Here is a 21,727-nt window from a genome sequence, read left to right as displayed (position 1 = left end):
ATGTCAAACACTTTTCTAGGCACTGGAGGAACAGCTGAGAATAATATAGGAAGAGTCCTGCTCTTAAGGAGCTTAAGTTTGAGTTCAGGAGACAGAGTAAACAGCTTGGTAAAGAAGGAACAAGATAATTTTAGATAACAATACTTTTTACAAAGGTGACAGAAGTTATCTGAGGTGTTACTTTGGTTAGTGGTCAGGGAAGGATTCTCTGACGAGGTGACTTGGACTGAAACCTGAGCAATATGTAGGGTTGATAGAAGAGTGTTCCAGACAGAGGCCACAGCAAGAGCAAAGGCCCTGTGGCTGGAACAACACGCGTGTGCTTTGGGGAAGAGAAAGGTCACTGTGGCTGGAACAGAGTGAACAAGAGAGAGCAGTGTATGGGAGTACACTGGAGGGGTAGGCAGGGGCTAGATTCAGTAGGGCCTTGTAGACAGTGAGGTGTTTCACCTTTATCCCAAGTGCAAATTCGAGTTTTGAGGAGTGGGACGATGTGGTCTGATTTATTTTTTTAAAAGATCATCCGTGTCACTCATCCATTTGATGTTTCTTTATTTGTTTTGTAAGAGAGGGTTTCAGCACGCAGTGATCACACTGGCTACGGCATGAGGTCAGGCCACCGGGCTGCAGAGGGAGGAGGTGTGGACCCAGAAGACGAGGCAACAGCTTAAGCAAGAGCTGCGCAAGGCATGGGAAATAGGAGGTGCTGAGGAAGCAGAGCTTGTGTTTAAGGACCTGCAGCACTGAGTAGGAATGGAGCATTCCAGATCACACAAAAGCCTGGTCAACCAAGCTGAGGAGATTGGACTTAGTCCTGAGGGCAAAGAGTTTCTGATGACACAATCAGATTTCTGCTTTAGCTGCTACGTGGATGGTGATTAAAGCGGGCGGGACTGGCAGCGGAAAAGACAAGCTAGCATTGCGGCAGGAGCTGGGGAAGAGACGTTGGTGACTAGAGCAGTACAGGGGCAGTGGGAATGGAAGAACTTACTTTGATTTGAGGGTGGCTGAACAATAGGAACAATAGAGCTTGGAGATGAACTGTGTGTTGGGGAGCTAAGTGTGGAGTCCAGAAGGGTGCAGGGGAGCTGGCTAGATGCAACACAGAGCTCTCTGGCCTTCATGCCGAGGACCAGGGATGAGGAGGGGGTTCAGAGACCCAAAGTGAAGCAATCTCTTTTGGTCTGTCTTCGGTCAATGCTGCCAGACTGCAGCCAGTGTTACTGGACACTGAATGGGGAGATGGGGCAAGAAAGTAGGGGCCCCCCCTTTTTTATTAAATTAAAAAAGTGCGAGCAGGGAGACAAAGTGCGAGCAGGGGAGGGGCAGAGAGAGAGGGAGACACGGAATCCAAAGCAGGCTCCAAGCTGTCAGCACAGAGCTGAACACAGGGCTGGAACTCATAAGCCATGAGAGATCATGAGCTGAGCAAAAGTCAGCCGCTTAACTGCTTCACTGACTGAGCCACCCAGGTACCCTAGTAGGGGCCCTTCCTTGAAGGGGATAACAATGAGCAAGATTTTTCCAACATTTGTGCTTGATGTGCAAGAATGTGCAGGTTAAATCTACCTAGCTCCTAGAATCTTCCAGCTACTAACTCCAGTCCCCTTCAAGAATCTTCGTTAGAGTCTTCATCTAACAGCAGCGGATAAAACCGAGATTCTGTCGTCTACAAAACTTCAGGCCAGCGGTCACTGAGCACCTGTCTGTGCCAGGCTCCCGAGAGACAAAGAGTAGCCCGAAGCAGGATAGAAAAATCTCTCCTGAAATTCACTGTGCTTGGCGTATAATCTGCCAGCCCCCTCCTTCCCTCCCTCTCCTGCCCCCTACCAGCATCTTGTTGCTCTTCTTCTTAATAGTTTTTGAAAAGTTAACAGAGTGAAAAAAACAAGGTTTAGGCACACATTATAAAGAAAGCATATAAATATACATCCTGCAGCTTCAGCAACTTGGGTTCGTATCAATTTTCTCCAAGTCAGGGAAAGTGAAAAAAACCAAAAACAAAACAGAGAGGCATTTTTCAGGACAGCCTCAGCCCCATTTTGAGAATCGCGTCCCTGACTCAGGAGTTAAGAGCCAAGACTACTAATTTATTGTAATATTAATGAACCTGTAAGGGTGGAGCTTTTTTGGCATTTGTTGCTTAGGGTCACCATCTTTTTCAGTCTCTATCTTTTTCGACGCCTGGCCAGCAAAAGTAGAAACTACTTCAGGTAAGACATTTTTCTTAGCCTCGGTATGGGTTATAACCTATTGGTTTGGGATAGGGTTATACAGCGAGACCTCATTTTACACCCCAGCTCTATCACCACCCGGTAGCTGTAGGATATCCTGGTGGTGGTCCTTTACCTCCTAGAGCCTCAGTTTCTTTGTCTGTAAAATGGGGATTTTCATTGTGCCCACCTTGTGAGGCCGTTGTTTAATTACTAAGAGTATAGATTCTGGAGCCAGACTGTCTGGATTTCTACCTTAACTCTGTCACTCACTATGTGGCCTTAGGAAAGCTACTTGACCTCCCAAGCCTCAGTTTCCTAACCTGTGAAATGGGGATAATGGTGGCATGCTGCCTTTCTCATTGGATTGTGATGAAGGTTGTAAAGCATTTATAACGCACTTGTATGGAGGTACTCGCCCAAGAAGTGGGCCCTCAGGGAAGCATACACACTCAGCAAGCACGATTTTAGTACTTGCTAAATAAATACAAAGGAATTTTTAGAAGGTCAAGTAAGACAACGTAGATGAAGCCAACTGGCCAGTATGTAGTAAGCGGTTGAGATTTGCAGCCCCATGCCTGCACCCTGCCCCCACCTCCGGCCTGTCTCGGGACGGGGCATATGGTCAATGCCAGGTATGTAGTTACTGGTGACAGCTTAATCAGCCCTAAGAAATACGTGTCACTCTCTGGCCTTCAAGGTTTATATTCTTTCTTTGCAAGTGGAAGCTGGTTCTGATTTCAGAGCCTTCTGAGGGGAGATGTGATTTTCCTTATTTACTAACATTTACATGGACTGGTGTCTGGGACACCCAAAATATGTTATGAATCAGGCAGAGGATAACAAGATCTGCAGTACTGTACAGATTACTCACTAATTTGACATTTGGGGATTTTTGCAAAATGTTAGGGAACATTTGACAAGATGCAAATTGCTATCTCCATAAAGTACATTTGACTCTGAGGATGGGCGGCACTCTCCCCTGATGTGGTTACGTTTGTTGCTGGCGCCAGCTGTTGCATCCTGACGAGGTGGCTTGTTTTATTTTTCCCTTCTGAAGAAGAAAGTTTTGGAATTTTGCTCTGAAAACACCATGACGAAGATTCATGGAGCACCAACTATGCGTCAGGCGTCTTGACATCTTTTGTCACATTTAATCTTCATAGTAATCCTCTCCAGAAGATATCATTAGCGTCTTAATTTTCAGTAAGGAAAACGGAGTTCAGAGAGGGTAAGCCACTTACTTAAGGTCACACAGCTCTGAAGTTCCAAAGTGAGAATTTGAACCGGGGGCTACCTATCGCCAGGGTTTGGATTCCAATCCAGCAAGCTATCTCTCATACCACCAGAGCATCATCAGATTCTGACCTGGTTCTCCTGCAATTAGGGGAGGCAAACTTCTCATTAAATCCTTAGTGTTAGACAACTGGGAAGCAGCCGTGGCCATGAATCTTTGTTCTATACTGTTTTATAAGGAGACCTGAATTAGTTGATACTCTAGAGCTTTGAAGAGCTTTCTCTTATCACAACATTGTTTTCAAAGTCAAACAAGGAAGACTATGTTAAGGGCATGAGATCGGCCCACCCGGGCCCCCAGCCCCGAGGCACGGTTATCGCCCTCACATTATTTTTGGCATGGTACCATACTACTGACACTTACCATCCCCCTGTCAGGCAGATTTTCTCCCTGCTTCCTATTGGCTCTGGGAGGACAAAGGGGGCATGTGTGTGGGATCTGGGTATGAGCAATATAAAATGCCCAGGAAATAGGAATAGAACCCTTGGCAAAAACTTGACTCCTGGGGTGTAATTCCTGGGAACACCCAGTTGTATGGAGGGGCTGTTACCAGAATAGCGATCCCGGAGAGGCACTACACATGATCAAAAGAGCAAATAAATGCCTCCTGGTTCCAAAGGCCTCTCCAAAGCCACTTTCTTCAGTTACCATTTAAAAAAAATTTTTTAACATTTATTCATTTTCTGAGAGACAGAGAGAGAGCACAAGCAGGGGAGGGTCAGAGAGAGGCGGAGACACAGAGTCCAAAGCAGGCTCCAAGCTCTGAGCTGTCAGCACAGAGCCCGATGCGGGGCTCAAACCCATGAAACACGAGCTCATGACCTGAGCCGAAGTCGGATGCTTCACCGACTGAGCCGCCCAGGCACCCCTTCGGTTACCATTTTAAATGAAAGACACAAATATATTTAATGAGAGGTAAGAAACTTCTAGGATTTGTCATATGTTTTCTTATAATGAACTGTTCTCCATTATCTTTGTAGGTATGTTGGGCCTGCCCAAATCAACAGTAGGTTCCTCGAGACAGAGACTGTCCGTTCTGTCTTGTTTTTCCCGAACTGCTTTGTAGTGCTGTACATGTAGTACTTGCTTAATAAACACTTGCTGAAATGAAAATAAGCCTTGGAACAAAATCCATCCTGTGAACGTTAATACTTTTGTACTTAACACTTTAAGTATTGGTAGTGACTAAGTTCTTTTTTTTCTGTACTTAGAATGTTTAGAACATGTTTTTAAAAATGATGCTGTGAAAAACAGCAATAGATATGGATATGTTTTAAATATCTGAAACAGAAGTGTCCCTACCTTTGTGACTATGAAAAATCCTTTTTTTTAATCTTAAAAAACAAACAAGCAAACAAATAAACAAACAAAAAAACCCTTCACGGACCCCTCCACATGATCACGGTTGTACTTTTAATGTCTATTAATTGGGGGGAAAAACACACTGGCAAAATGCTTTTGTAGTAATTTTTAAAGTCCACTTCAACAACAGCTATAACCTGTAAAGAAAAGAGTAGTAGAGTTTGTGGCCCGGTATTTAACCTGCCTCCCGGCAGTGCTTGGTGTTTGCGGAGATGAGGACAAGACCTTCCCCTCCCCGCTCCGGGAGCTGAGAGGCACAGTGAAGGGTGGGCACATTTCTAGCTTGGGAATCTGTGGACGAAGGAAGGATTTGGAGGTATTTGGCTTCTTTGGGTTTGTCTTCCTCCACTTCCTTTTCTATAAAGTTGAAAGCTACAGCGATGTTAGTGGTTGCGACTCAATTAGGAGTGCTAATTCCAAATGCAAACGGTGAATGGATGGTTTATTCTTCTGGGACTTAATTACTCCTGAAGTGGTCCAAGTAAAACCGGCCCCACGTAAAGTATCATTGTACACTCTCCAAATGGTCTCCTGAATGTCACCCTCAGAGGCAAGGACACAGCAGACTAGTGAACCAAACACTGCCCTGCCCATCTGGAGGCCTTGGTACTAAGTCTGGGTCCATTTCTGATTGGCTGGTGAAGCCCATGCAGCTCTCTGGAGCACTCCAAACTCATCTGTAAAATGGAGACATGGAATTAGATGACCTCCGAAGTCCCTTCCATGTTTTGTCTAGTACAGATCCCCCCAGTAATGGCCCTGATGCACCCAGGCCATGTTGCCAAGTCCCGGGTGCCCCCCTGGCTTCTCCTCCATCCAAGCCCACTACCCGCAGGCCCGGCTCCTGAAGGGTTGTGCTCAAAATATTGCTCTGGGTCTCTCTAGAAGGTGGGGGGGGGGGGGCTTTCATTTTTGATGTCCTATTATTAACCTTTTTCCAAGCTCTGTTTTCCAAGTTTAGGTCGGCTCATCAGAGTTGAACATGGACTGTTTGGATTCTTGCCCAAGCTGTTCTCCGAGCCTGATAGCACATTCATTACTCCCTACCCATGGTTTCTGCTAAATGACCTCGTTAGTGCTCTAATTACATGTTGCTCTTCGGCAAGCTGGGGGTGGGGGTGGATGAGTTAACGAAGGCTGAGGACTGAGATGGAGTACCTTGTAAACACACTGAATGCCGCCTACCTTCCCCTGGCCTGATTACCCATGGGGAGCTGGAAGGGAAGCTTCATGCCTTCTTCTCCTCTTCTTTTGTCATTACACATTAAAGATAATAATAATGCATGCCAAATGTACGAGTGGTAGTTGAGAATACATGAATTTGGAAGCCGGATGGTAATGTGTTTACAACTTACTGTATGTGGGACCAGAGAATATAAAAGACAAAAAGCAAAAACAAAAAAAGCCTGGGGTGAGGGGAAGAAAGGAGAACAAATGTGTTTTGAGCACCTATCTTGGGGGTTTTTATTCATTCTACCAACGGCTTTACGGGCTGGTTATTATGTTTGATTTACTAATGAGGAAGCAGATTCAGAGAGGTTTAAGTATTTTCCAAGGGCACAAAGCAAGTACATGGCAGAGGTAGGAAGTGAACCCAGCTGTGTCTGACTCCAAATCCCAATATCCCATGCTACTCCTCAGTCAATTCACTTGTTCACTCATTCATTCATGTATTCAACAGATCGACTGTGACTCTCCTACACCAAAGTCTAATCGCATAATTTAGGAGTTTCTGTATTACTGTTTTGAACTTAATTCTACAGTTTCCTCAGATGAATCTCAACTCAGTGGTGTCTTCTTCTCTCATAATTTTCTCTGTCCTCTCAGGATTCTTCCACCTTGAGTCAGATCACAGGTCTGAGATTCAGGACCCTGGCAGGTCTCTTTAAAGATTATCCTGAGCAAACTTGTATTTTTCAGTTAAGGAAACTGAGGCCCAATGGCTTGTTGAAGTGGCAAACGTTTCACTACAGTACATTCCCGGGATTTCAAGAGTGTAGTCGAATTTACCCGGAGTGTTGCAAAGATGAGTGTGTTCCATAACAGATGTGAAGACTTGCAAATGCTTTCCGAGGCCGTTCGCCTCTGGCAGTGGGTTCGGATGACAAGTGCTGTACCCACCGCGCCCGGGGGCTGATTAGCAAGAGACTTGACTTAAATTTGTTCACTACAAAATCACTCGGGCCACATTTTAATGAAAGAGAACTCATCTTCCAAAGGGGATCTCTGAAATATGCAGGGTTTTCTTTGAGGCTTCCTTTTGGGTGGTGTTAAGATGAAAAAGTACCATCAAACACTTCTTCTTGTCCCTGTGGGATTCTCTCCGCCACAGTTTTTGAAAAGTGGCAAATACAATATGTTGAACGTTGAGATGTCTCCACTTAGGACAAAATAAATGATGTGATGGTAACAGGATGCAACTTTAACCAAGTGGTGAACTTGTTTCAAACCAGGGGTCTTATCCATCTGATTACTAATTAGTATTTCGACAGAGAACTTGGAATTTTGCAAACCAAACATTTAAAAATGTGTGCATTGGTTGTTTGACAGACTGTCGGGAAGCTTGTGCGGGCTTAGTGTATTAGCTTGTTCTAAAGCAATCAAGTTGTTATTATAACTACAAGAAAACTGGAAAAATAACTTTCACAGTCAGATCGACCATAGGAAAGAAACTAGAAAAACCACAACGTTGAGCTGTTCCCTGAATGTATGGTATGTTTGCTGAATTGGGGGTGCGAAGCAGCAGGAAACCATTATTGCATGTGATCATAATTTTAATGATTCCACTAGAACATAATAAACTTATAATATGTATGCCTTGAAATAAATTATAGATCCTGGAGTAAAAGGCAACTCCTTATTCTGCATTTATCAATTTGGGAGAACTGCTCCCTTCTTCTGCAAATAAGTCATTAAGCTGCATGTTTCTCCACAGAATAACTTTTGGAAGAATTATTCAGGCCTTCTAAAGTAATTCACTTGCATTCCTCTTCTATTTTTAATAACCAAAAACACACACGGGAGATGCAAACACACCTCTAAAATTTTTGAATGACTGGACAAAGCAGTGTTAAAAATTCAACAGCACTAATTACTAGCTGAGCAGTATAAAAACCTCTGAATAAATGTCAGCCTAGGAGATAAGCTCTTATCTTAATCTAATGACTCCACAGACTTAATTTGTCAGGCCAGCCTAGTTGATGAAAAACAGGTTTCTATTCTCCAGTGTTAGCAGGAACATCTTTCCAAATCTTTGAAGTTGGATAGTAATACCATCAGTGTCATCCCGTAAAAGTCTTGTGATGAAGCCAATTTAATTCCTATTGTCCTATTACACTAATTAAGGTTGTCCCACCCCTGTCGGACAAATATCGAAAAGTAAAGCCAATGTATTTTTAGATTTTCTCCATTTTGAACTAATCACCCTCAACTCCCAATGTTTTCTGCTTTTTTTTTTTTTTTTTTTTTTAATAGTGCTGGAACATCAGGGACCATCTATCTTCATATGGGGAAGCTGAGATCTCCAGAGAAATCCATTAATTCAAAGGAATCCATTCATTGAGAGGCAATGTAGCAGAGTAGTTAAGAGCCCGGGTTCTGAGGCAGAAAGACCTAGGGAAATTTTTGCTCTGTCACTTATAAGCTGTGCGACCTTGGGTAAATTTCTTAAACTTTCTTTTTTTTTTTTTACATTTATTTATTTTTGAGACAGAGAGAGAGCATGAACGGGGGAGGGTCAGAGAGAGAGGGAGACACAGAAATCTGAAACAGGCTCCAGGCTCTGAGCTGTCAGCACAGAGCCCGACACGGGGCTTGAACTCACGGACCGCAAGATCATGACCTGAGCCAAAGTCGGACGCTCAACCGACTGAGCCACCCAGGCGCCCCTCTTAAACTTTCTTAAGCCTCAGTTTAATCACCTGTAAAATGGAGGATAATTATGGATGTCATGAGGGTTAAATAAAATAATAATGCATGCCAAGTACGTATACTTAGTGCAGTTCAGCTTTCATCCATTCACAGACTCATTCGTTCATTCATTCACTCAATCACCAAATACGTATTGAGTCCTAACAAGTCTCTAGCACATACTTGGTGCTATAGGACATATGAAGACCCAAAAGGCAGGGCCGTTTGCCTTTGGAGGACTTTGTATGAACTTCCTGCTCAAGGAAGCTCAAGGCTGACATAATCATCTGATCTCACTACACCTGGGAAGGAAATGCCACGGACTTATCATGACTTTCCACTTAAACTCCATGGTGAACATTGTTGCTGGCTTTCCACTAAAATGCAGATGTCAATATCCATCTTAGAGGTCTAGCGTGCAGATGACATGAGATTATGCATAGTGGACAGCCAAATGTTGGTTGGCTTCTCAGCTTCTCTCTCTCTTGTCCTTGTGACCCAGAATCACATGCATGGTACAAAGAAATCTAGGGAGCTCTCTTCCATATTGTCTCATCTCTATCTCATTAGTCAATGTGATCTCCTTTCCAGCAGCCCTCACTTCTTCTGCTCACTCCCCTCCTCACTGCTGGCCCTGCACCGTATTGATTCTTCATTTTATTGAATGTCACTTGGAGACATTGTTGATATTTATTGTTTCTTTGATTTCCTCACCTTAATTGTGATGAAACTACTTCTCCCAAACTTCCTGAATCATACATACACTTAAAAAGTATGCATTAAGAATCTATTATGTACCAGGGACCCCACTAGGTATTGGGGACACCAAAATAGGCAGGATGCAGCCACACCTGTTAGAAACTGCTGTGATGAGGTGAGTGCTGTGACAGGGGCACCCAGAGGGCAAGGAGCGCAGGGTGGGTGGGGGAGACATTCACTTCAGACTGGGAACTCCCTTGGAGAAGGCTTTCCAGAGGAGATGACTTGGGCTTAGCTCTGAAAACTGAACAGCAGTCTGCTGGGTAAAGGAGTAGGGAAAGGAAATTCCATGTTGAAGAATCCACATGCGCAGGTGGAAGAAAGCAGTTCAGTAGAAGAGTGACAAACCTGAGGGAAAGGGTGGGAGATGAGGTGGAAATGAAGCATCGTGAAGGTCTTATAAATGCTGAGGGCTTAGAATTTTACCACTTAGAATTTCACAATCTCATCACTTTCAGAGTGATGAGAGCCATTGATAGATCTGGGCTCAGGAATCAGGTTTGAGTCAGTGCCCTGGTTCTCCTCACCACTTCTGTGGGCTCTGATCACATTGTCTCCCTCGCACCTCTCAGGTTCGCTGGGCACCCCAGCAGCCTGCTCTCAGAGTCCTTTTCACCTGGTCTCCTGTCAGCACCTATGACAAACAGCTCTTTGGCTTCCTCTGCTCTGATACTTATCACTCTATTCCACCTGGACAACCTTTGTCTCTTGTTACCTGCAGAACCTTTGGAACCCTTGGAGGCCTTTGAAACCTCCAACTGTGACATTCTTCTTCCTAGTGGCCATCTCTTAACCCTCTACCTTGTCCCCTCCCTCGAGCCATCAGTGAGACATCCATTACTTAAAACATTCTACCCTCCCAGTCCTAAGTTTTTTATTCCCCTCTATCTAGTCAGGATCCTGTGGAATTTCTTTTACCACTCTTGCTAAGCCCCCTTCTACTCCCAACCTCCAACCTCTTCCATTCCTTCCACTGGAGAAAATGGAACAGCCTTGACTAATAATTCCACTTATTGCTTACAGTGTCTGGTTTGAAGTTGAGCCCTCAGTAGTGGCCTTTTTCTCATGTCTCCTAGACTTGCTTTCCCATTCCTTCCTGACACACTGGGCCATACCTGTTTGTAGGAGACAGGTTTGGTGGGCATGCCTAACACGCCCTAGGAGCTGTCCTTTAAAAACATGCTTTTAGTGTTTATTTATTAAATGTTATCTATTAAATATGTCTCTGAGAGACAGAGAGACAGAGTGTGAGTGGGGGAAGGGCAGAGAGAGAGGGAGACACAGAATCTGTAGCAGGCTCCAGGCTCCCAGCCGTCAGCACAGAGCTGGACGCAGGGCTTGAACCTAGGAGCTGTCCTTTAGATGGCTGTAGTTTTTGGCATGTGCATACCCCACCCCCACCCTCACCTTGACACAAATGTTGGAGAAAGGGTGAACACCTGGTATCGAATCCTACTGGGCAGTCTGTTGAACATTGCCAATCAGATTTTCTTTTGACAGTTTGTTCCTGTATCATTTAAATAGACTGCCTTTAACTTGAGTTTCCTTCAATGGATTTCTATTATTTTTGAACCAAAAGCTTTTACGAGATGACTGCAGCACCTCAAGTTGTCAATCCTATCCTGCTCCCCCCACCTCCCTTTATTACATTTTAGTAAGAAAATAGAGGCTCTCTAGCCAGAAGTGCAACCTGTTTTCAACTGTATCTCTTACTAGTTTTACCTCATCTCAGAGAGACCCAGAGAGTCTCAGAGACTCAGAGAGACTGGTTTCTTTTTAAAAATATAATTGCAAATTATCTACATTTATTAAGACATATTTCTGCTACTTTATGTTTTCTATTTACTATGCTTTTTTTTTTAATATCTTTATGTTTTCCTCCTTTCTTGTTGTGTGGATTGGTTGAAATTTCTTTCTTCTTTTTTCTTCTACTGGTTTAGAACTTACACTTACTGTTTCTATCCTTTTAATGAATGTTCTTAGACTTTAGCACATATATTTAAATATGCATTTTTTTCCCAGCCAAGCTTATAGTTAATCAGTGTCTCTATTATTCTCCTCCCAGAAGCTTTAACTTTCATCTGAATAAGTTTCCATTGATCCTATATTAGAATTATCTGGTATTGGAATTATACTTTGTTTATAAGCACAGGAATTATTGGTATTATTATCTATAATCAATACCTATTTAGATTTACTAACACGTTTTACCGAATTTTTCCACACCTTTGCTTCTTCCTTCATAGTTAATTTTTTTCACTTACCAAATACATCTTTTAGTAGTTGCTTTTTTGTTTTGTTTTAAGAAAGAGCTTGTGGTCAATAATTTTTTGAACCCCACCTGTTGAATGGTAGTTTTTATAGAATTCCAGATGCACAGTAGCTTCATTGCCACTTTGAAAGTTATTCCATAAGTGTCTTATAGTCATTGCTGCTAATGACAAGTCTGCTGTCAACATGATTGTCATTCTTTTATAGGCTGTTTCTCTTTTTAAAACTTTCTTTAGTTTTGATATTATTCACTTGCACTATGATGTATTTGGGTGGGGATTTGGTGGGGGGGGCAGAAGGAGAGAGGATATATATATATATATATTAATATTTGTATTCATTTTTGAGAGAGAGAGCGTGAACTGGGGAGGTACGGGGGGGGGGGGGGTTGGACAGAGGATCCAAAGCAGGCTCCACATTGACAGCAGAGAGCCCAATGTGGGGCTTGAATTCATGACATTTGAGATCATGACCTCAGCTAATAAGCCAGCCAGGAATCCCTTCAAAAGACAGTCTTAAACAGGTTCCAAGATCAGTGTGGAGCCTGATGTGGGACTCGATCTCACAACTGTGAGATTATGACCTGAGCTGAAATCAACAGACGCTTAACCGACTGAACCACCCAGGCACCCCTAGGTGCCAATTTTTAAAACTTTGCCCTTCTTGGCACTTGGTGGACTCTGTCAGTTCTCAGAACTCATGACTCTCTTCACTTCTGGAAGATTCCCAGTTACTGTCTCTCTGTGCTCTCCCCTCTCTCTGCTACCCCCACCCCCGACATTCTCTCTAGGCTATCTTGTAAAACTACTCCTCTGAGATACATGTTAGAACATTTTAATCATTTCTCTATGCTCTATGTCTCTTAAATTTTCCTTTCCTTCTCCAGATTTTTATCTTTTTGGATAGCTTTTTGGGTAATTACTTCAAGTGTTCTACTGGTTCACCTGTGACTCAACTTTTTAACCTATACATTTTTTATTTCATAAATATTTTTAAAAATTTTTTAATGTTTATTTATTTTTAAGAGAGAGGGAGACAGCGAGCTGGCGAGAGGCAGAGAGAGAAGGAGACACAGAATCCGAAGCAGACTCCAGGCTCCAAGCTGTCAGCACAGGGCCTGGTGCAAGGCTGGAACCCACAAACTGTGAGATCATGACCTGAGCTGAAGTCAGCCACTTAACCGACTGAGCCACCCAGGTGCCCCCCATAAATATTTTTACTTTTCAAGTTTTTTAAGTTTTATTATTGGGGTGCCTGGGTGGCTCAGTCAGTTAAGCACCTGACTCTTGGTTTGGGCTCACGTCGTGATCTTGTGGCTTCGTGGGTTTGAGCCCTGCTCTGGGCTCTGCACTGGCAGCGTGGAGCCGGCTTGGGATTTTCTCTCTCTCTCCCTCTCCCTCTCCCTCTCTCTCTGCCCTCCTCCCACTCGTGCTGTCTCTGTCTCTCTCAAAATAAATGAATAAACTTAAAAAATGTTATTATTTCCTGGTCTTTTTTCATGGATATCATTCCTTCTTTTATCTTTTTGAAGATTTAAAATTCTGCTCATTTTAATGTCATTTTTGTGTTGCTTGAATATCGCTATTTCGTTGGGTTTAAGTTCTCCAATTCTCTGGTTTTTTGGCTCTCTCTCCTTGATGTGCATTTTAAACAATACACTTTTTAATTCTCTTTGTTAACTAATTTTTTAAATTTTCCTATGACCTGATGCCCTCCTTATGGGAAGGTTTCATGGTTGCCTCTGCCCCAGACTTACAGTTTATTTCTGACCGAAGTTCACATTTTGTGGCTTGGTGGGGTCTATCACCCTGCAGAGATGGTGCAATTCTAGGTCTTTTCCCTGAATGCAGTGCAGGGTGGGGTCCTAGTTCTAAGACAGAGCTTACTCCTGTTTATGGGCAGGAGACTTCTTTATTGCAGTCGTCTTGGGCTGCTAAATGGAGATATTTTGTCCGCTGTTGATGACTATAAAGCACCGCCCTGACTTCTAGCTTCATATGGGTGACTTGTGCCCATGCTGGGCCTTGGATATCCACCTTCAGCTTTCACGTAACACCCTGGTTCCCCATCTGTTTCTCTTGTTTTCAGTACCTCTTTTTAGGGAGGCCTCTCCATCTCTGGTTTTTTATTTTGTCTCATTTGTTCGTTTGTGGAATAGATTTCTTGTTTTTGAGAATGACTGATTTGTTAAAAATTCTTTTATTTTTAACTCAAAAATGTATGAAAGAGCTTAATATGGTTTTTTGTTTTTGTTTTTACAATGCACCCTTTGTTTCTTAAAATTTACATTCCCCGTACTTATAAATTACCTTTTACTTCCTTACTTTCAATGCCTTCACATTTTTATGTTTATATTTTATTCTATAATATAGCTGTTTTATTATTAATTTTTATTTTATAAAAGCAATACATGTATATTATTTTAAAAGTCATGTAGTACTAAAAAGCTTCTAATGAACCAGAATAGTTTTACTTCTCATTCTGAATACTATGCCCATGGGACAACCACTGTCAATTCTTTTCTCTTTTCCCCCTGATATTTAACTTCATATTTCTAATAATAGCCAACAGTGCTTCCCATGTAACAGTCACTGTTCCAAGTGCTATTAACTCATTTAATCTAAATAATATGCTTATTTCTTGACTGATAAATTTTAGAAATATTTTACCGTATTTTTGCCATAGTAGAGAAAAACTTAACTCTTTTTTTTCCCTCCACATATTTGTTTAAATAAAATCATTTTAATTTCTTCATTATCTACATGCAAATATTGTTCAATGATGGGCCAAGCAGTGCATTACAACTGTGTTTCCTTCCTTTTCCTGCCCTTTATTTCTCTTGGAAATGAAAACAGCTTCATTTTTTTCCTATGTCTCTTTCTATAGTCTTATGATTAATTTTCCAAATGTTTCAATACTTCTACTATAAATAACACATTTTATGTACGGACTCAAGTAAAGCAGCTTTAATTTTTCTAGACAACTTCTCTCAGAAACTTTCCTCTCTTGCTCCAATGTGGACTTTTTTCTTTCTGACACAGGTGTCATTATATGATGTTTTTGTCTCTCTTTTGGTCTGTTTTCTTTCTTTCTTTCTTTCTTTCTTTCTTTCTTTCTTTCTTCCTTTTTTTTTTTTTGTTGAATATTTTATTCTTTTTTTTAAGGTTTATTTTTTTATTTTGAGAGCAAGAGAGAGAGAGAGAGAGCAAGTGCAGAGGAGGGGCAGAGAGAGAGGGAGACAGAGAATCCCAAGCAGGCTCTACACTGCAGTGCAGAGCCCAATATGGGGCTCAAACTCACCAACCATGAGATCATGACCTGAGCCAAGATCAAGAGTCAAATACTTAACTGACTGAGTCACCCAGGCACCCCTCTCTTTTTTCTTTGGTTTCTTTCTTTTTTATTGTTTTTAACGTTTATTTATCATTGAGAGGCAGAGCATGAGAGGGGCAGAGAGAGGGAGACACAGAATCTGAAGCAGGCTCCAGGATCCAGCTGTCAGCACAGAGCCTGACGTGGGGCTTGAACTCACCAACCGAGAGATCATTACCTGAGCCAAAGTCAGATGCTTAACTGATTGAGCTACCCAGGCGCCCCTTTGTTTTCTTGATTTTATATGTTTTTCTTTCTTTCTTTCTTTCTTTCTTTCTTTTCTTTTCTTTTCTTTTCTTTTTTTCTTTTTCCTTTTTTGGATTAATTCTTTTTTTGTTGAAGTATGCTTTCTGATAACCTTCTAAAGCTTTCTGATAACTTTCTAAAGAATTATAATGTTTTAATTTTTGCACATCTAAAATGTCTTTATTCTTCCTCCACATGAATGACAGACTGGGAATAGAATTCTAGATTGAAAGTCATTGCCGCTTAAAGTTTTAAGACATTGCTCCATTCTTCAAAAATGTAGTATTGCTGTTGATGAGTCTGATGTCAGTTGGGTCACTTTCTTTATAAGGAGCCTAGTTTTCTTCATCTAGAAGCTTTTGTGATCTGCTCATTAATCCTACATTCTACTCTATCCCAGGTAATCTGAGCATTCAGAGTAACGTATTTGGTGTGAATATTTTTGTGTGGGAAGGGTGGTTGGTAATATTGGTTTTGTTGATGTTGTTATTATATTAATTTCTTGGGCTGAGTTGAAATTGTATGTCAGTTGTTTAATCCTCTGCTACTATCATGGTGTTCAATTCTTTTAAATTTTTTGGACTTGTTTTATCACCTAGCATATGTGCTATCTTGGTGAATATATAATTGCATTTGAAAATAGATTGTTGTATGATGCATTGTATAAATAACAATTAGGTCACGTTGATAGTATTATTCAGACCCTCTATGTACATAGTGATTTTTTTTTTAGTTCTATTAATTGCTGAGAGAATTATGTTTAGTTTCCCACGATTGTAGTTGCATATTTCTCCCTCTGACTCTGTCATTTTTTGCTTCATGTATTTTTAAGCTCTGTTATGCACATACAAATTTATGATTATCTCTTTCTTATGGATTTACTCTTTATTCATTATAAAATGTCCATGTTTACCTTTGATATACTCTTTGCCTTGAAGCCTATTTTATCTGTTATTAATATAACCACTCCAGTCTTTCTATACCTACCATTTGTATTATATATCCTTTTTTCACCCATTTATTTTAAATCTATGTGTGCCATCATATTTAAATTGTCTCTTATATAGTAAATATTATAGGATCTTGCATTTAAAAAAATCAATTCTGATCATTTCTGCATTTTCATTGAGCATTTTAATCCATTAACATTTAATGTAATTAGTGATAGAACTGGATTTAATTTGTCCCTTCTGAATTTTATTCCTCTCATTCCCTTTCATTCCTTTTTTCTAAATTGTTTGAATATTTAATGTATCTATTGGCTTTTCAGTGATGTCACTTTGCATTATATTAATCTATGCCCCTAAACTATTTGCTGCTATTATCAGTCAGGGTCCAATCAAGAAATAGAAACCATACCAGTTCTTGAATAGAGAGTTTAGTGTAAAAAAGTGTAACCTAGGTAACTGAAAGAGTACAAAGGGGACTATAAAATATCATGAAAGGAGGAAGCATTTATCACCTGTAGGGCTGAGAGAAGAAAGAGAATATACTGGAATTATTAAAATTTAGAAGCTTAAAGGTGGAATCCCATGGAGGTGAAAGTCAGACCTCCAAAGAGAAGGTGATATTTGGCTGATGTTGATGTCTCTGCATTAGAAAAAGGCTAGGATCCAGACTCTGAGGAGGAACGCATATTACTATTAATCTAGCAGACATTTTTGAGCACTTACTATGTCTGCTATGACAGACTCTGATCATAAAAGGCTAATAAGAAACAAGAAGCATAAAGGAGAAGGGAAGATGGGCAGAACAAGCAGGTCCAAGAGAAGGAATCTTTCAAATGAAAGGGATGTGAAGATATCCTGCACCATAGGAAAGAGAACCGGTTAAAGTTGTTATCTCTCAGCTCCAAGCCCACCCTTTTATCCTCCACTTTGTGATGCTGGGCTGGGACTCTGTAAACATCATTTTTGCTTTGCCAGTTGACTTCCTGTTAACTGGAAGGCACAGCATGAAGCATGTTAATAGGGAGTGCAAGAGGAAGGCAAAGGCTGGAGGAGGAAGAAAGGGCTTGCTCCTTCCTGTCTACTACCTGTTGATTCCTGTGGGCTTCCTGTCTGTTTGTGGTTCCCATGAGTGTCACCCCAGCCATATTTCTTCACTTCATCACTGGAAGTTCCTTCTGGCAGTGGCAGCTAAATCTATTTGAAGTGTTTCCAATTCATAGAACCAGCCTCTCTGCACCTCCCCCTGCTCCTCCCAAGACACAACTCTATGCCCGCTAGAGGATAAGAGGGTGGGCTTGTTGCTGAGAGACAACTTTAACTGGTTCTCCTTCCTATGCTTCAGGATATCTTCACATCCCCTTTATTTGAAAGATTCCTTCCCTTGGACCTGCTTGTTCTGCCTATCTTCCCTTCTCCTTGATGCTTCTTGTCTCTTATTAGCCTTTTATGATCAGCAAATACCACAGAGCCTGTCATAGCAGAGATAGTAAGTGCTCAAAAATGTCTGCTGGATTAATGGTAATACAAGAGAGTAAATGATAAATGCCAAGGGAATAGTGCTGACTGTAATTGCCATGGAGGCTCAGAGGAGGAGGGAGAGACTACCACAGACTTGAGTGGCCCCCAAAGCTTTATAGATGAGTTGGATCTTGAGCTAAACAATGGTAAGCTGGAAGGGTTTAAATACATGAAGAGAAGGATGAGGCATTCAAGATGAAGGGCACAGCATGAACAAAGACTTGGGAGTTAGCAATAAGCTAGACACTAGGCATGGGTAGAGCTGAGCTATTCCTTCAATTGTGTGAGGCTAGCTTATGAGAGAGGCCTTGTAACATCTGCCTAAACTGTGGAATCATAAAGGAGCAATTGGAACATTGTCACGTAAGAACTGAAAAGGAGGCATGGGTGGAATTTTCAGCAGGAGAGGGTCATAATGTGTAGCAGAATGGTGCTGCTGTTAATAGGAATCAAGAAATCAGGAGAAGAAAGAAGTTTTAAAATTTTTTAATGGTTCTGGGATTTTGATCATGCTGCATTCAATTTGAGAGTCCACATTTAGAATCAGGGACATGCAGAACATGCCAGAGAATGAGTTGGGAGGGGAGTCCGAGAGGTTGGTGGAACATGCAAATGGATAGGAAATGGAGAGGAAAGAAATTTCAGGCCTTCGTGTGGTCATCCTTGCCTCCACAGCAAGGGTGACAACTTCAGGAGGTAAGCAGTGCATGTTGGTTTCGTTAGAGTCAGTATTTGAAATTATGGATGGAGGAGCTGCCTGCCACTCGACACCCCTGCTGTGGTCAAGGAAGTGTCCTCCCCTGTTGAGGCCATCAAACTATGTCTTCTCTTTTTATGGACCGCTTTTGCCACCCTCTGAAAAAGAAACTTTGTTTATGCCTTAAATTGTGGCAAAGCCTCTATCTGTTTACCCGGTTTTAAAATGATGAGAGTTATGACTTTTTTCTGTTTTGTGCTTGAATTATGCTCTTTCTTCTACAAGGAAAATAATTTTACCAGCAAATATATATATATATATATATATATATATATATATATATATATATTTCTGACAAGTTCCAAAGGGGGAATTAGAATATATTGTTGAGAAAAGTAAACCCATTTGGTAACTAGACAGATGAACATGTTGAAAACACTCTAGTTTCCTGCCCCACCAGAGCCTTTGCTGCACATGTATGTGAGAGGGACTCTCTTTTCCTGCTTTGTTTCTGAACTTTGCTGAAGCACTTCTGCTGTTTTTAGGAGTAGCTAAGCCTTCTTGACTGAAGCTTAGGAAAGCCAGCCTTTCTTCCCACAATGTGTAACTTCAGCGAACCCTTTGGGCTGCCAGGCACGTTGAAGATCCTGTGGGTACAACTCTGCGGAGACCAAGGGCAAGATAATCAGTCCAAGGAGACAGTTAATTTTAGTACAAAAGAGGTTAGATGTGATTTATTTCCAACACCAATGAACCAAAAGAGCTAACAATCATCAGAACAAAACACAGAACCATCAAATACTCCATGTAAAAATGGCTTGTGTCAGCTGGATAGGCGTCATCATTAGCAAGGGAGACAGACTTCAGGTGGCTCCGGAGTCGATGTGGAGGACATTTTCAGGTTGTCTTTATAGGAAAAGGGGTTTGAATCATCAAAGAGTTAGAGAAATGGATTTGGAGACAGGAAAGAGAATAGGAGAAGAAAAGGAGGCTAGAGAGGACAGGAGGGTTTTTATAGAAATATCATAGCTCATTCGTCATTTCGTTCATCATCGTTATCTTCAGAAAGCATAATACTAGGACAGGATCCATGCAACTTATGCTGCCTCTTAATCATCCGTTTTCAGCTGCTGCAGTAGAATCCTCTCCATGGCTCAACTTGCTGTGGAGCAGAATTCAGTGTGCCCATCGCCAAGACCAGAAGTGCTCCCTCACCGTGTCTCACCTCCCGGATGGACCTTCGGCAGGTGTATTGTTCTCCACTTAAGCAACGTGCTCCCTTGCACTTGAGCTGGACACAAAGACTTGTCAAAGGCCATTGCTCCTCGTCCCATTGTTGATTTATTCAACCCTGAAAAAAAAAAAAAAAAAAAACTTAAACAGCCTCTTTTCCTGTTTCTGAGACTCCCGTTGCATCTGAATCCAAGGGCTTAGCAGAAGACCTATACAACCCGTGTTGACAGCAGGAAGAAGTCTCAGATGGGTATTCACCCAGTCCTAAATCCTTATTTTAGTGAGAGAAAAGCCTTAGACCCTTCCTGTTTTTCCTTCTAGATCATTATTTATCAGAATACTTTGGGTCCTGAATCCCGTCCCCGCTATTTAATTACCCTTTCTTGTCTGCAGTCACTGTATCATACATATACTTCTGTTATTGCCTTCACATGTAACACATTATACATCCTTTGTTTTTCCATGGACTAGGATAATGGCTTAATTATCTGGGAATCTCCTGTATCTAGATCAGCACTTGGTATTTATATTTTGAGTAAGTGAATGAAAGAACAAAAGCCATTTATTTTGAGTGAATAGTAATTAAATGGACAATGCTGCTGTCTCCATCTATCCCTGGCAAATAAGACGGGAAACATCCTGAGACTCTTATAGTTATGAAAGGAAAACGAAGAGTCTTTCATTGTAAAGAGGAGAAGACTCTGGGGATATTGATATTAGGGTACTGGAGCAGGATCCAGGGCTGGAGTGGATTTAGATCTGAGCCCTTGGGTGTCTGTCTAGTGCGTGTTTCAAAGCCAGGATTTATAGCTCACTTTCTTTCTACCTTCAGCCATCCCTTCCCTTTTCTTAACTTTTTCTTATTGCTCTTACTGATAGAGACCACAAGTTACTACAACTGTTCTCCGTTCAAACAGGCAGTCCTGTTGTCAGACCAAGTATCCAATTGTAGGCTTCAGAAAACGTCTTCACCTCTCTAGCTTTTCTGTAAGTGTGTGAACTTAGATTGGGTGGGCTACGTACTAAAAGGGGAAAATGAGTTTTAAAATGTATCAGGGTGTGTTTGCCAAATAGGAGAGCCAATAGCTACTTTTGACAGTGGTTAGGGAGAGACTGGGTTTTCCTAATCACCCCGAAGTCATCCCTTGTATCACTGTAACGTCTTTCTTGAGCACCCTAGAATCCTCTGGTTACCAATGAATGGGCATTTAAATCCTTACTAGAAGTGCTCATCCTTTATTGTGTTCCATTAAAGCCTCAGGCATACACCCTGGCTCCTTCTCTGACCTCTTTTTTTTTTTTTTTTTTTTTGGCTACCAAGCTGGGGAGCAAAGCTGGCACCACGTGGGGAGTTTCCATGTGCGAATGTCCACATCCTTCATTCACATCCTTCAAGGGTTTCTTTTAACATTTTCTGATTGTGTTTCTGAGTACATGGTGTCAACAGCTCTCAGAACTGTTAAGTTTTCTATTTATCCTCAGGCCAGGAAAAGGCACAGATCACTGCAGTGTAAAATTACCAGTGGTTTTGACAGTGACCTGGAAGAACTATGGAATGAAGAAATTTAGCCTTGAGAGCTTAGGTCCAGCCCCAGGCCCATCTTAACCAAGAAGTTCTGCTCAATTATACAGGTCAAGAGAAGTTCTGCTAGTCCTGAAAATATTGAACTCATCAAACTTAAGTTGCGTGTTGTTGACACGTCTTGATGAATGGCCAGTTTTGGACACCAAGAACCGTATTTACTCATTTATTTTCTCTCCCATTCCATTCCTATACAACCTTAATTTTGAAAAGTAATTCCATGAGGTTTGAAATTTTCATTTTATTTGTTTTCGAGGAGCTTTCCAAATCAGCACGAATTTTTCTGAAGGCTTAAAAAGATGAGTTGGAATGATGAAA

The 21,727-nt window shown here is 41.5% G+C and overlaps 1 protein-coding gene across 4 annotated transcripts in view; it reads left to right on the top strand.

Annotated features, from left to right (window-relative positions):
• LMO4 (LIM domain only 4) overlaps window positions 1-21,100 on the top strand; it is a 53,099-nt gene extending 31,999 nt beyond the window's left edge. For all 4 annotated transcript variants that reach the window (XM_019414065.2, XM_019414063.2, XM_019414067.2 and 1 more), the window contains exon 5: window positions 19,722-21,100. In XM_019414065.2, the coding sequence (XP_019269610.1) occupies window positions 19,722-19,733 (12 nt within the window). In that variant the 3' untranslated portion in view covers window positions 19,734-21,100. The remainder of the gene's footprint in view (window positions 1-19,721) is intronic.
• Window positions 21,101-21,727: the final 627 nt, after the last annotated feature.

This window comes from Panthera pardus, unplaced genomic scaffold, assembly GCF_024362965.1.
Source record: "Panthera pardus isolate Hobbes unplaced genomic scaffold, ASM2436296v1 HiC_scaffold_11, whole genome shotgun sequence".
In the NCBI taxonomy this organism is placed as follows: domain Eukaryota; kingdom Metazoa; phylum Chordata; class Mammalia; order Carnivora; family Felidae; genus Panthera; species Panthera pardus.
This window is presented reverse-complemented; position numbering and strand designations above follow the sequence as displayed.